This window comes from Malania oleifera, chromosome 7 (assembly GCF_029873635.1).
Source record: "Malania oleifera isolate guangnan ecotype guangnan chromosome 7, ASM2987363v1, whole genome shotgun sequence".
Taxonomy (NCBI): Eukaryota; Viridiplantae; Streptophyta; class Magnoliopsida; order Santalales; family Ximeniaceae; genus Malania; species Malania oleifera.
Window position 1 is genome coordinate 19025963 of NC_080423.1, and position 15478 is coordinate 19041440.

General features: G+C 33.7%; 1 protein-coding gene across 4 annotated transcripts; it reads left to right on the forward strand.

The window, feature by feature from the left end:
• The first annotated feature begins 1819 nt into the window (after nucleotides 1–1819).
• On the forward strand, nucleotides 1820–13148 carry LOC131159691 (uncharacterized). Of its 4 annotated transcripts, none has more exons than XM_058114784.1 (3): nucleotides 1840–2142; nucleotides 11172–11229; nucleotides 11365–13148. In XM_058114784.1, the coding sequence occupies exon 3, from the start codon at nucleotides 11382–11384 to the stop codon at nucleotides 12915–12917; it is 1536 nt and encodes a 511-aa protein (XP_057970767.1). In that variant the 5' UTR covers nucleotides 1840–2142; nucleotides 11172–11229; nucleotides 11365–11381; the 3' UTR covers nucleotides 12918–13148. The 4 variants fall into 4 exon arrangements, with proteins under 4 accessions (XP_057970769.1, XP_057970767.1, XP_057970770.1 ...); XM_058114788.1 differs by lacking the exon at nucleotides 1840–2142 and adding an exon at nucleotides 2241–2320; XM_058114786.1 differs by lacking the exon at nucleotides 11172–11229 and having other exon boundaries at nucleotides 1820–2142.
• Nucleotides 13149–15478: the final 2330 nt, after the last annotated feature.

Genomic DNA, 15478 nt, shown 5'->3' on the forward strand with positions numbered 1-15478 from the left:
AATTTAAAGTAGAAGATGCTTGAAACCCTTGTTTTCAATTTAAACTATATTTTACAAACCATATGCTATAATGATGCTTTTTATACCAAATGAGTGTGGCATGAGATGTTAAATGGAAATATACTGAACTAAGAAATATGATTATGAGATATGGGAACTGGAGTTCCAAAATGCTTATCAGGAAATGTAGAAAGAGATGCCAGTTAAATACCAAGCTATGTATGTACCAAGGATAGACCGAGAGCTGTGTGTGCTGGTTTATACCAATGAATGAATGAATGAAAGAATGAATGAATGAAATGTGAAAAATACTAGAATTGCTTAAATGTTTTATGAATGAAAACAGGTTGCTGTGCTTTCGAGTATAGATTGTATATATGATATATGAATCGCTTGAGAAAGCTTGTTACCAGGAAAGCACGATACCATTGATAGCATGAAAGGTATAGTGCAATTACACATTATTCTTGAGTGTGGGTATCGTACTAGTCGACTTGGTAAGAAGGGCCACTAGTTGATCACGGACCAGGGTGGTGTGGGCCAAGTCAGACTGGAGAATGTAGCGTGACTAGCCTGGTGACCCTAGGACTAGATCAGAGCATTATGAACACATAACCCGTGTCATGGGGGAAGGGGAAGTTTAGTATAAAACACCCGATTTCCCTTATTTGGGCGGGTAGTATATGTATGATATCAGAGATATGCTTGTTATGTATGTATAATAGCACTCCGGGCCCACCTAAAGGGTCGGGGGTGTTACATAAGCTCTTCTTCCCTAATCTCTTTTCTTGATTGCAAGTTTATTATCTGCGTGTATGTTTATTGAGAACTTACTACATATTGGAAGTTGTTGAAATACTAATTTTGTTTCATACTTCAAATCAAGGAACATATTGGTTATCATTGATTGGTTTAACAAGTTCAAAGCTAAATACTGATTTTTATATCATAATTGAGATTAATTTTGCTTAATTAATTAAAGGAAAGTTTCAGGCTTTATAAAATTAATCTTTTGCAATTATTTTAACATTGTCACTATTTGTTGTTGAAGAAAATTCTAATTTTGAATATTGAAGTTATGAGAATTTTATCAAGTTGGTCTTTAATATCATTCATTTATAAAAGATTGATTTTGGATTGAACAAAAGATTGTTGACTTCAATATTATTGCTGATTGTGTGATTGTTAGACATTAAATTTAAAAGGGTAATACTTAACTACCGTATTTACAAACTTAAGTTGCAAAAAAAATTTGAAAACTCAATTCACCCCCCTCTTGGAAGTATACCTAAATTCTCATCATCGACTTATGCGTTGTTATCTAAGTAGGCTACATAGTATTGACAATTAATCTCCTCTCACCTCCTTGATTTTGGGTTAATGGAAACATTTCTAGAAGTTGTTAATTTTTTAAACATATTTTTATTATAATTTTTAAGTGGTTGGTTAGTTTATCCTACTAATTAATTATTTTTACTAACTTGATGAAATTTCAAGGGATGCAACACATGTTTTCCTTTTTTAAGGTTTTTATTTACTTCAAATAAAATTTTATTCTATTGAAAAATAACTTTACAATAAATAAATAAATAAATAAATAAAATTTATTAACCATAAACTATAAATATATATTTATAATGGTTTATATGAAAAGTTAAAAAATTTTAATTTGTATATGTTATAAAATTTTAAAGTTCAAGTAATATTTTTTGCAAAATATAACAAATTAGTTTTAATTTTCAAATAGTTTTTGTATATCATTTTCATGCGATACAAAAATTATTAAAATTCTTAAATTATGAATTTTACATAAAAAAATATTATCCGTCCACGCACCGTGCCCGTATAAAAAAAGCCAGCCCTAAACGCTAATCGCAGACCCAGTGATTCTGCGCGGCTGCGAGTCTGCAACTGACCATCTCTGCCCTCTTTGTCGTTGACGGCCGTCCCCTCGGCGGCGAGATATTGCCGGCGACAAGCAGCTATAGCCGTATCTAACTCTCTGTTATCTGCTTATTTCTGTCTGAAGCTCTGGTTGAATCTCGTTCTCTCGCGATCCCTAGCCCTTGGGCGTTGGCTTTCTGACTCACTCTTATCCCATTTCCGGCTCCGGCAAAAGCTCACTCTTTCCCTCTTGTTTTGGTACGTATTAGAGTTTTTTTTTTTTTGAAAATAAATTCCCGATTTAGGCCTTCAGGGTTCCTATATTTCAATCTGTTGTGTTACTCTATGCTCTTTAGACACGCGCTCTTTCCGAGTTTTGATCTTGCTGCTAGGATGAGGGATATGATAGGTGGTGATTGAGGAAAACATAATTCGGGTATTTATGGATTCCGCTTTGTTGATCATAGTACTGTCAAAGTGTCAATTCATGTTCTGTGTTGTGTGTAATTTATTTTAAATTAACGTTTGATTTCTCGCCTTTGGTGTTCTGAGAGGGAGATTTTTGCTCCGTGTGGAACTTGGAAAACATCGAAAAATAAAAGGAAAATTGGAAGGATTTCATTTTTTCTTGTTTGTTTGTTTGTCAAGATAAAAAAGAAATAAAATAAAATATATAGCAAACTAATAAGCAAATTTTTGATTTTACACGGACTTAAAATGTGATTTTTCTTAATTCCGATCATAGTGATAGCAGAACAAAGTTTCTTTTTTAATAGTTTCTGATATACGGATAAAATATAATAAAAATATATTTCCTTCCTATTTTTCTTTTCTCAAGCAAAAGCAAAATCCTTGATCCGGATGGAGCCTTAAGGTTCCGTTCTTGTGCTATTTAATTATGTTTTATGAACTGGAAATTCATGAATTGCTCTTTTCTGTGAAGGAGATTGTTGCGAGTAGGGTGGGGGTGGTTTATTTTTCGTTTGTTTCCAGTTGATATTGTGTGTGCGTGTGGGGTGGTGGTGGTTAAGTTTCATTGTTTATGAAAAAAAGAAAGAAAATAAGATATATAGAAAATTAATGAACAAAATTTGATTTTACATAGAATTATAATATGATTTTTCGTATTTTTTTTTTAAGGAAACATTCGGTTCCGTTTCATTAATATTGGGAAGCAGGACCAAATCCTTACAAGAACTTCTTAAAACAACACAATATAGGAATTACTTCCAACAACTTTTTGTTTCTTGAGTAGCTTGTTTGATATTATATACCATATTCTCAATATCTCCTTTGATCACAACCAAATTCCTCACTTTCCAAATATTATAGACAGCAGCAGCAGCCCACATAAATTTTGCTTTCCTGTTATCTTCTATACTCCTTGAACCAGTTAACTTGTCTAAAATTGCACTCCACTTCAAGTCTTGAAACTGAAAATTCAGTTCTTCCATTGCTCACTTCAAAATCTGACCACTTACTTGACATTCAAAAAATAAATGCTCCTTGGTTTCCATTCTTATTTTACACATTTTATAAGTATGTACTAGGTTCTGCCAGCTTTCCCCAAGAGAACAAACGATCTAAGATTAGTAGCCTATTTTTCACAACCAACTAACATGTAAAAGCATGTCTAGGCACCATTCTCCTGAACCAGATCAACTTAGACCATGAAACCACTGCATTATTTTCTCTGATTATCTCTTGAGATGAAGAGGTATCAAAAATCTCATTCTTTGTCTTTTGACCAGATCAGATCTTCAACACCAGCATTCGGGCAAAAATGAAATATAATTAACCATATTAACAATATTTCCAGTATATCTTCTTGGTCATCTCCATCAATTACCTTTAATAAAAATCTGTTATGTAGAGTATGTCTGAACTCCCAGCTCCAATCAGATTTTATTGCCAACATGCTCAATAACCGAGCTATAAGGATGCCAATTATCAAACAATAGTTGAATAGATTAACCATTCCCCACTTTCCAAGTGATTTTTGAATAAATCCTTGCTTTGTTTCTCAATATTTCTTGTCAGATGCCTGTATCTGTTGCAGTCTCCTTTAACTCCTGGAAACTTCTATTTATAATCTTGTATTTACCCAGATAACTCAAAGAAGTTGCTTGGATGCACATATATTCCATAACAATTTCAAAATTGTCACTTTTATCCACTCAGAAAGTATTTTTAAATTCAAACCACTCTCTTTGGCTGGTTTGCAAACATCTTTCCACCTTACCTTGCATGAAGAGGTGTTCCAATCGTTACCCTCCTATAGAAAGGATTTAAACTTCCTTTTCAAGTTTCTTATAACAGAAATTGGCAAGAAAACAGATGCAGACCAAAATGATTGAATGCATTGCAGACAGAGCTGATTAATTAGAGCCTACCAGCCTAGGGCAACATCTTATATGTCCACAAATTGATTCTACCAGCTGTTTTCTCAAGCAGAATTTCACAATCTCTTTGGCTGAGCCTCTTGGAGTTAAGAGACAAACCAAGATATTTAACTGGTAATTTTCCCACTTTAAAGCCTAAAATACCTGCCAACTCATCTACTTCATCACATGATAGGCTAGAGAAAAATAGTTCCAACTTTGATGTATTTCGTAAGGAAGCAATAAAGATTTTATGGGTCGAGGAATCTTGTTTCTCCAATATTCTTGGATTTGAATCTTGAATATAGATTGAAGAATTCTTGCAATCCCTCATTGCTTAAAAGTTCTTCAATTGATTTTTGTTGACAACATCAAATTTCCTGTGTCAAAGGGTATTTATTGTAGTATTTTTCAAGCAGTTGTCATTTTCTTTTTAGTTTTAGTCACCATCGATATCTTCTCAGTTGGTTAGTTGTGGAGATTTTGTGTTTATGATTTACAAGTTTTGGAATATACAAAATTTTCAAAAAGTACCATTGCATGGTTTTATTTTATTTTAGTCTAGCTTGGATTCACACCCAAAGTTGTATGCTTAAATTTTTCTTTTTAATGCATTGTATTGTGTGTGGTTTCTACTAGTTGTCAGGTGTGATATAGAAAATTGTCTATGGAAAAAAAAAACACAAATGTGTACTTCGTTTGTATAACACAAATTCTTTGTACACACAGCCGGTCCCAAACCCGGATAAAAGAGTAAGGTTGTGTTAGGTAGCTGATAGTGGAAATAATGGGTTGAAGGAAAATTAACTTAATCTATCTTTAAGAGACGAAATGAGTAGGAGAGAGTTAGAGAAATTGAAAAATCTGTATTTAAACGTGAAATTTAAGGTTGGTTAGGTAGCTGATAGTGGAAATAATGTTTGGAAGGAAAATTAACTTATTCTATCTTTAAGAGACGAAATGAGTAGGAGAGAAAGTTAGAGAAATTGAAAAATCAGTATTTAAACGTTGGTACATTGGTAAAGAGAAACGTGAAATTAGGGCGTGGAAATAATGTTTGGAAGGAAAATTAACTTAATCTATCTTTAAGAGACGAAATGAGTAGGAGAGAAAGTTAGAGAAATTGAAAAATCAGTATTTAAACGTTGGTACATTGGTAAAGAGAAATGTGAAATTAGGGTGAGTATTATTGTAAACAAAGACCTAAAAGAGAATGTAGTATATGTTAAAAGAATAGGGGATAAGGATCATTAATATCATAATAGCCTTAGGATGGGATATAGTGAACATCATTAGTGTGTATGCTTCCGAAATAGCCTTAGCAGAAAATCTTAGAAGACAATTTTGGGAAGATATGGATAGTATTTTACAAGGGATATCAATGTTTGAAAAGACATTCATTAGGAGCTGATTTGAATGGTCACATTGGAAATGATAATATAGGATATGAGAGGATACATGGAGCCCATGGATATGGAAATAAAAATGAGGCCGGTGATACAATCTTAGATTTTTGTCATGTCTTATGATTTGTTTATATTGAATGCTTTATAAAAAGAGTACACTTAATAACTTTCAAGAGTGGGTACAATAAAAGTCAAATAAATGTCTTCTTAACTAAGAACGGGGATCGTCTATGTTGTAAGGATTGTAAAGTTATTTTAGGTGAAACTTTGGCTACACAACATAGAGTTTTAGTATTAGATGTACCTATTAAAAATTGGAAAAGGAGGAGTAGCATAAATTAACACGAGGACTACGTGGTGGAACTTGAAGGGAGATAATATCGTAAAATTCAAAGATAAAATGAACAAAGACTGTGATTTGACAGTAGGGGATAAGGTTGATGCAAACATTGTTTGGAATAAAATGGTAAATTCTATTGTAAGGATAGTAAAATAGGTTTTAGGTGACTCCAAAGGAAGATATTTAGGTAGTAAAGAAAGTTGATAGTTAGATCAAGAAGTTCAAAAAACTGTTATGACAAAAAGAAATTGGTATAAAATATGGAAAAATTGTAGAAGTGTGGAAAATCTCGAAAAACATAAAATGGCGAGAAAAAAATATAAAAAAAAGACTATTAGTGAAGCTAAACATAGAGCTTATGATACTTTATATACTAAACTAGATACAAAAGTAGGAGAAAAAAAGACATTTATAAACTTGCTAGAGTTAGAGAAAGAAAATGCAAAGATTTAGGTGATGTAAAATATATAAAGGAGGAGAATTAATGTCTAAATTAGAGAAGAGGACATAAACGAGAGGAGAAGACTAAAAATAGGAGATTTATTGGCAAAATTAGAATCATTGAAGTTAAGATGACATTAAAAAGATGAAAAGTGGGGAATCTATGGTACCATAAAAAAATACCAATTGAAGTCTGGAAATGTTTAGGGGATAAAGGAATTATTTGGTTAACTAATTTATTCGACACTATTATAAAAACCAAGAAAAATGTCAAAATAATGGAATTAAAATTGTGAGTCCTACAATGAAATTATGGGAAAGGGTAATTAAACATAGAATAAGATTAGAGATGAAGATTTCAGAAAATCAATTTGGTTTTATGCTTGGGAGATCAACAATAGAAGATATTTATCTTTTAAAAAGTTTAATAGAAGAGTTTAAGAAAAAGAAGAGGGACTTACATATGGTTTTTATTGACCTAGAGAAAGCTTACAATAGAGTATCTAGGTAAGTTCTTCGGTGGGTCTTAGTAAATAAGTTAGTTTCCAATAGATATACAGAGGTCATTAAGGATATTTATGATAGAGTAATGACTAGTGCTAGGATTGTAGGAGGAGAATCTAGAAATTTTTCAATTACAATAGATGTACATCAAGGTTCTACTTTGTGTCATTGTCTTTTTATTTTAGTCATTGATGAATTAACTAGGAATATCTAAAATGAGATCCCTTGGTGTTTGTTGTTTGCAGATGATATTGTGTTGATTGATGATAGTAGGAGCGGAGTGGAATCTAAACTAGAACTTTGGAGAGCCACATTAGAGTCTAAAGGGTTCAGGATAAGTAGGAACACAACAGAATATGTGAAATGTAATTTCAGTAATGTAAGGAGTAACAACAGAGAGAAGATTAAACTTGGTAATCAAGAGATTACTAGCATTGATAGATTTGAATAGGATTTATTATGTAAGTTGAAGGAGAAATTGAAGAAGATGTAGTACATAGAATTAAAACAGGTTGGATAAAATGGAGGAGTGCGTCAGGTGTGTTGTGTGATTGTAAAATACCCTTAAAAGTAAAAGTAAAGTTTTCTAGGATAGCTATAAGGCCAGCTATGCTTTAAGGTTTAGAAAGTTGGACAACTAAGAAATAACATGTACAAACAATAAAAGTGTTGAAATGCGAATGTTAAGGTGGATGAATTGTTTAACATTAGAAGATAAAATAAGAAATGAGCATATATGCAATAATTTAGGCATAGCACTGGTTGAAAACAAGATAAGGAAGGGACGACTTAGCTGATTTGGGCATTTGAAATGCAAGTTTTGTAGAGCACCTGTGAGGAGGAGCAAGTTATTGTTTTCGACATGAAAAGGGGCAAGTGTAGGCCTAAAATAACTTGAAATAAAGTAGTGAGGCAGGATTTTAACAGCTCTTAATCTAATAGAGGAAAATGCTCTTGATTGGGTGAATGCAGAAAAGGATTCATGTAGCCGACCCCACCTAGTGAGACTTAAAGCTTGTTGTTGTTGTTGTACTTTAATGGACTTTAGTCCAGTCATCAAATACAAGGTATACAAAACAATCTTAATGCTTCTAGCTAAATTTACATCTCCTTTAGCCATATGAGTAGATCATCAGCATAACAGAGATTTAACACATTAATCTTTTTTGCTTTTAGCATGAAAAGACAACAGCCCTTGTTTAGAGGCAACCTTCAACATTCTAGTCAAGACTTCCACCACCATTACAAATAATGAGGGGAAATAGGATGACCTGCCTTAAACCTTTAGTCCCTTTAAAAAACCCTTTAAGGTGCCATTTATTAGCAAAGGAAAACAAGTAGTAATACACTCCTTCAACTAACCAATATAATACTCTTTTGGTGTCTCAATACAGTCCAACATTTTGAGGACAAAAGTCCCAGTGAATAGAATCATAGGCTTTCATCGAATCTACCATCAGGGCCATCCTAGACTGTCTTCAATTCCACTGATTTTGACAGGTCTTTATTCCTATCTGTAAAAGTAACAGGGTTCTCCTATTTTGAGTTACCAATAGAAGTAGAGTCCTCATGTTCCTTATTCACAGCAAACTTAGGATCAATAGCTTTTACTTTCCCTTTAGCCTCCTATCACTGGTTTCCACAATACCTACTCCAACATCATCCTCATTATCTCGTAAAGAGAATCAGAAGTATTGAAAACCTTGATATCATTTCTTAACTCCTCTGTCTTTTTACTACATTCAGGATTCTGCACAATCTTAGGCTTCCAGATAGCAGTTTTCCTACAATACTTTTCGTTATGGCCAACCATCCAACACCTATAACACTTCACAGGCTTCCTAAAATATTCAACATTAATGGACACTTCTTTTCCATTAGGCATTCTGATATCAACCAAATCAGGAAGTTCTTTACTCAAATCTACCTCAACACCGATTCTTGCGAACTGTGAGTTTTTCATTTGTTCAGTTTTGAATCAAGATAGAGTGGTATCCAATATGAACTGGCCACATGACTCAGGCCTACAGTTGTCCAGTATATAGATTGAACTTCATTGAGTTTTACCCATATAGGGACCTTCAACTCCAATACAGAAAGCTCACCAATTGAGTTCCATTCCGACTAAAAGATCGGACTATTCCCTATGAACATGGGCCATTTTCGAGGATCCACATATCTTCAGTTTTTGAAAATTTGAAAATAAATCCTCTTGAAGCAAGAGAAATTATCTCAAAACCTTTGGACGTTTTTCCAGATTTTATCAAGAACAGATCTGGTACAAGTAAATGAAGGAGTCTTACCCAAGAATTGACCTAACAATGAACCACACCACTTGTCATTACTGGAAAAATTTTTTTAGGTGGATCAACCAAAATTTTCCCCTCAGAAATTGCAGGCTTGAAAAATTTTAGTTCAGGCTCCCTATAACTTGTAACTTGGAACAAGCTTCTCCTGTTATTTGCATGAACTTTTGGTTCCCCTCATTCAGATTTCTTACCTATCACATGTTGATGTCGCTTCTCCTCCTTTTGCTCTTCCATCAATTTATTAGGGTCAAAACCTACAAATTTCTTCTAACCACTCCCAGCAGCTTCTGTATTCCAATTATCTTCTGCCACATTCATTTTCACCATAATTCCTCAGCCAGATCTTCAATTACCAATCTAAAACTTAAAAAACTATGATTGAATCAATCAAAACTTTCAAGAGTGCACAATCAGTTGTTCAATTTTTTTTCTTAATTTTTAATCATAGCAGAACAATTTTCATTTTTAATAGTATTTGATGTAGAGAGAAAATATAATAAAAAATATATTCCCTTCATGTTTTTCTTTCCTTAAACAAAATTCTTGATCATAATGAAGCCATAAGGTTCTATTTTGTGCTATTTAATTATGTGTTGTGAGGGGTATTTTTAAATTTCCCAAATCTCCCCGCGACTTTGTTAACCAACATTTTTCAATGAAATAACTGGAGAAATTTGGTCAGTTGGGTTTTGGAAAGGAGTTTTTTTTTTTTTTTTTTTGGGGGGGGGGGGGGTTGAGGTTATTTTTCCTTTGTTGCCAGTTCATATTGTGTTTGTGGGGTATTTTCAAATTTCCTAAATGCCTCCGTGACTTAGTTTGTTAACCAACATTTTTCAATGAAATAAAGTAACTGGAGAAATTCTGTCAATTGGGTTTTGGTTTTCATATACTGGTTGTTTGGCTCGGTTAATGTAAAATGTTAACCAAAAGGATTTGATTATGTCAGGCGCTTAATAAAATTGCTCGAACAAACTCAATGTATGGGAGTTTTTTTTTGGAGGGGTGGTTATTTTTCCTTTGTTGCCAGTTCATATTGTGTGGGGTATTTTTAAATTTCCCAAGTGCCCCCATGACAGAGTTGTTAACAGACATTTTTCAATGAAATAAGTAACTGGAGAGATTCTGTCAGTTGGGTTTCGGTTTTCATATACTGGTTGTTTGGTTCGGTTAATGTAAAATGTGAACCAAAAGGATTTGATTATGTCAGACGCTTAATAAAATTGCTCAAACAAACTCAATGTATGCATAAAATGGAATTGATAAAAAATTAAATGAAAAATATGAAGAAATCATGTAGCAATTTTTGGTTTCCATTCCTGTGTGTATAGTTATTTTTTGATTATCGTGAGAAATGCTGCCATCGATGAGCCACTCTTCGGACCCCCCCGATGCGGCACCAAACTCACGGATCGGCAGCCTTCCCCCCTTGTTCGCCCGCTAGGTTAATCGGATGCAATCATGGGTTCAAATCAGCTGGTTGGATGGTCGAGCCATCCGCTCCTCGGGACACAACCGGCGGTATCCACCGTGCCAAGGCATGCTTTCATTTCTCCAGGAGTATCTACCGGGGCTCGAACCCTTGATTCTCCATCTTACTTGCCAGCTGATATCCACAGCGCTCATGCCCTGGGGGCCTCTGTGTATAGTTATTGGAACTATAGTTGGTGTAATTTGATATCAATTATAAACTCTAAATTATGGGCATGGTCTTTTTGAAAACAGTTATGTTGTTCCTGAGAAAAATGCATTAACCTGTCTTCTCTTTGATGAATTTATTTCATAAAAAATAAAAACAAAAAAATGCATTACAATCAGCAGCTGCATTTTTGATCTCTATTAGATTAAGGTTCGTTCTTTTTCTTCTATCTTCAGTTTATGAGTTCTGTATGTTTTCTGATGTTATCAGAAACTAAGTGCAAGGGGGAGAGCAAGGATCCCAACTTGACCCATCTATTGAGGAAGGGGTGAATTCTTATTCTCCTCATTTTTCAATAACCTGTCTTCCCAATCATTATTCATTTATTGCTTAAATTTTGAAATATTTACTTTCCTCTCCTGCACTCACTGCTCCCTCTCACCACCTTTCATCTTTCTCTCAGGTCTTCATTTGTCAGGCATGGCTGAAGAAGCAGGTATGTTTATGGTGCATCAAACCATTGGCAGTGTTTTGTGTTGCAAATGTGGTATTCCAATGGCTCCAAATGCTGCCAATATGTGTGTGAAGTGCTTGCGTTCTGAAGTTGACATTACCGAAGGTTTGCAGAAGCATGTGATAATCATGCATTGTCCTGAGTGTGACAGCTACTTGCAGCCTCCAAGAACTTGGATAAAGGCTCAGCTGGAATCAAAGGAGCTGCTGACATTCTGTGTGAACAAACTGAAAAAGAATTTGAAAGAAGTTAGGTTGGTTCATGCCGAATTCATTTGGACTGAACCTCACTCCAAGAGGATAAAGGTCAAGTTAAGAGTTCAGAAAGAAGTCCTTAATGGAGCAATTCTTGAGCAGTCTTACATTGTTGAGTATGTTCAGCAGGAGCACATGTGTGAATCTTGTTCTAGGGTTCAGGCCAATCCTGACCAGTGGGTGGCTTCAGTGCAACTGCGGCAGCATGTTTCTCACAGACGGACTTTCTTTTATTTGGAGCAGCTTATTCTTAAGCATGATGCTGCTGCCCGTGCCATAAAAATTAAGCAGGTGGATCATGGTATTGATTTCTTTTTTGGTAATCGTAGCCATGGTGTAAAATTTGTTGAGTTTTTGGGTAAAGTTGTGCCTGTAAGGAGTCGTCAGGACAAACAGCTTGTGTCCCATGATCTCAAGAGCAATGACTACAATTACAAGTACACATTTTCTGTTGAGATCTGCCCAATCTGCCGTGAGGATCTGATCTGCCTCCCTCCAAAAGTTGCAGTTAGTTTGGGAAATTTTGGTCCCCTTGTGATTTGCACTAAAGTGAGCAACAGCATTACATTACTAGATCCATTCACTCTTAGACACTGTTTCTTGGATGCTGACCAGTACTGGAGGGCATCATTTAAGTCTCTACTCAGCAGTAGGCGGCTGGTGGAATATATCGTATTAGATGTGGAGCCTGTTTCTTCTGATATTAATGTTGGTGGGTGTAAGTTTGCTTTAGCTGATGCGCAAGTGGCTCGTTTGTCTGATTTTGGGAAGAATGACACCATTTTCTCTATAAAAACGCATCTAGGACATATTTTAAATCCCGGAGATTATGCTTTTGGTTATGACCTATATGGAGCTAACAGTAATGACGTAGAACTCGACAAGTACAAAAGTCTTGTTATTCCTGATGCAATTCTAATAAAGAAGAGCTATGAAGAGAAGCGTCGCGAGAGTCGTGGGAAGCCTCGCTCATGGAAGGTTAAATCTCTCAGCATGGAAGTTGATGACTCTTCAAAGAGTAGAGTAGAGCAGGATAATACAGAGTATGAAAAGTTTTTGGACGACTTGGAGGATAACCCTGATATGCGCTTCCCCTTATCTTTGTACCGTAATAAAGAATACCGGCAATCTGAAACCGAATCTACGACTGATGGGGAGGGACTGGGTCTTCCTGTGTGGGAGCTTGCACAACTTCATTTAAGTGATGAAGAAGACGAAGATGACGAGGACGATAGAATGAGAGAGTGATCTGGAATATAGCTGGTTTTGTCCATATTGTTATTTGTATTTTTGATTTCCCTTCTGATTACCAACTGCTGAGATTTGTTGGCGTAAATCTATAAAATGGATTTCTCTTGGTGCATGTGAGTGTATTCGAAACCCTTTCATGAATTTTTCTTTTCCCATTTAGATCCAGACTTGGTGTATATATATATATACACACACATTGAGCAATGTTATTCTTTTAGTTTATGATTCCATGCTCGTAGCATTTAAAGGTGATTGTACGTTTTGAATATCTTTGCTTTTGGTGATTAAATCAGTTTTCCTTTGATTATGTATGTAAGAAGAATTTTCTTCTCCTTTTATGTAGTGACCCTGGTATGGAAGAAATAGTGAACAGGTGAATGTTTACATCTTTCTAAATAATTGATGATTATGCAATGGATGAAGATGATGGGAAGTTTGGAAACTTGACTCGACTCACAAGTCTTAGATTAGGATTTATATGGGTTTGTACAACATTATATATATTTAAACTCGTATAAATGCAAATCTAAAACCTCTCTTAAAACATAATATTAGGATTTTGAGGGGGACTGCGACCATGCTGCAGGTGAATATATCTGAGTTTCTTGCTTTGCTTCTCTCTCTCTCTCTCTTGATGAACTTTAATAAAAAAACATAGGTTTGAATTAGGGAATATTTAAGCATAATAAAAAAAATTAAGATTTTGAGTTTTAAGTGGCATATGTATATTTGAATGAAATTAATTCAAATGTATTTTGTCTCAATTTACATAATATAAAATTTGAATTTTAAACTTTCAAACATTATTACAAAAAAAATTCTCATGGTAGAAAAAAAATGGTATATTGTTTTGATTAATTAATTTCTCAAGTTCATTAAATGGAAAGCAATCAAACATCCTCACCAGTCACCCATCTCAAAATGCTTAAAAAAAATTTAAGTTTGACTCTATCCCTGCCTTCATCTGGTAATCATATCTTTGAGTATGACTCATTCTATTCTATCTCGTGTTTTTTGCTTTTCCACATAATAATATATATATATCTATATATATATATATATATATATATATATATATATTAATGGCGTTGACTCTAAGCATTTATGGCAATGTGTACTGTTCTTTTTCAATCCTCACTCGTCAAATTTGAGAAATTAAAATGGGGACTATGCGAGGGCGGGCTTTGTTCCTTGTAGGAACATGAGACAATACTATGATTGTGACATCTCTTTATTTTTTCCACACATTTTTATTCCTTTGTAGAAAAATTTGTTAATTTTTTTTCCAAATATATTACCAGTTATGATAATGTAGTAAGCTGCAAGTTGTTTTATGGTCTGTCAGCAGATTAATTTCAAAGAATATTAAAATAATAATAGTGGGTATGGAGTACTAGTAACACACTTATGTACCAAATATCACACTTTTGTTTATCCACTATTTTATAAAATTGTTTCGGACCACAATATATATGTATAAAACAGTACAAGTGTTTAAATTTTTATTATCAGAATTCACACAAAGCCATAAGTTTTATTTTAAAGTCATAAGTTTGCATAAGTAGAGATTGTTTATATCGGGGAAAAGTGGAGTAAGGAATTGAGATTATTTGCGATTTCTTGTGACACTTTTACTTTAGGTTGTTGAAAGTCTTTCTTGATGGCCAATACCTACAAAATGCATATACGCATACATGTGTGTATATATATGAAATTAAATGAGATGTTGAAATGGTCAATCAAAGATTTGACATTACCTTCAAATCTATTATATATATATATATATATATATATTTATACTCCTAATATATATAAAAGAAAATGTATGTGGGTCTACAAATTCAAAAACTATGTCAAACTTTTACTCAAAGTCATAATTAAACTCTCTCCCTCTCTCTCATGCAATGCTTACATGCTCGGGCTTTGTTTTCTTCATGTAATTTTTTTTTCTTTATCACAAGGCTGTATGCTAAATCAAACAATAGTTTTAAAGTGTCAAAAAGTGTGATGTGAAAAATCACTGTCTCAAGAAAATTTTGAGGTAATAATAGGATAGTACATTGGTTTTCGCTATTATCTCAAAATCCAAAACTTTGAATATAATAGCTTTTATTGACTAACATTATCATTATGGTGTCCCATACATAGTGTTTTCGAGTTAATTTACTGTGATATTTATTTAAATATTACCAATTAAATATTTTTATGTTAGATATGCTGTTTCTTAATAAATTTATTCCCCTTCCCCCACCACGTAAAAATTTAGTTGTCAATTTCAAAAAAATCCTGATATTGCACTTGTAGATTAACTCTCAAAATAATGTATAACTTACCTATTCATTAATAAAACTCTATTTGTTAGGGATGTTATGCTTGAAATAAGATGTTAACCTATAAGTGAAAAATTGACTCTTCATGCTCAAATATTAAGTGAATCAATATTATTTGTTTAGACGCAAAATGTGGACTTTTAGATGTTGAATGTGCTCGAACTAAAATAACATCTTTCTCCTTGTTGATTCAGTCAGAAGCAAACTTATATCCTCTTTTCGACACAA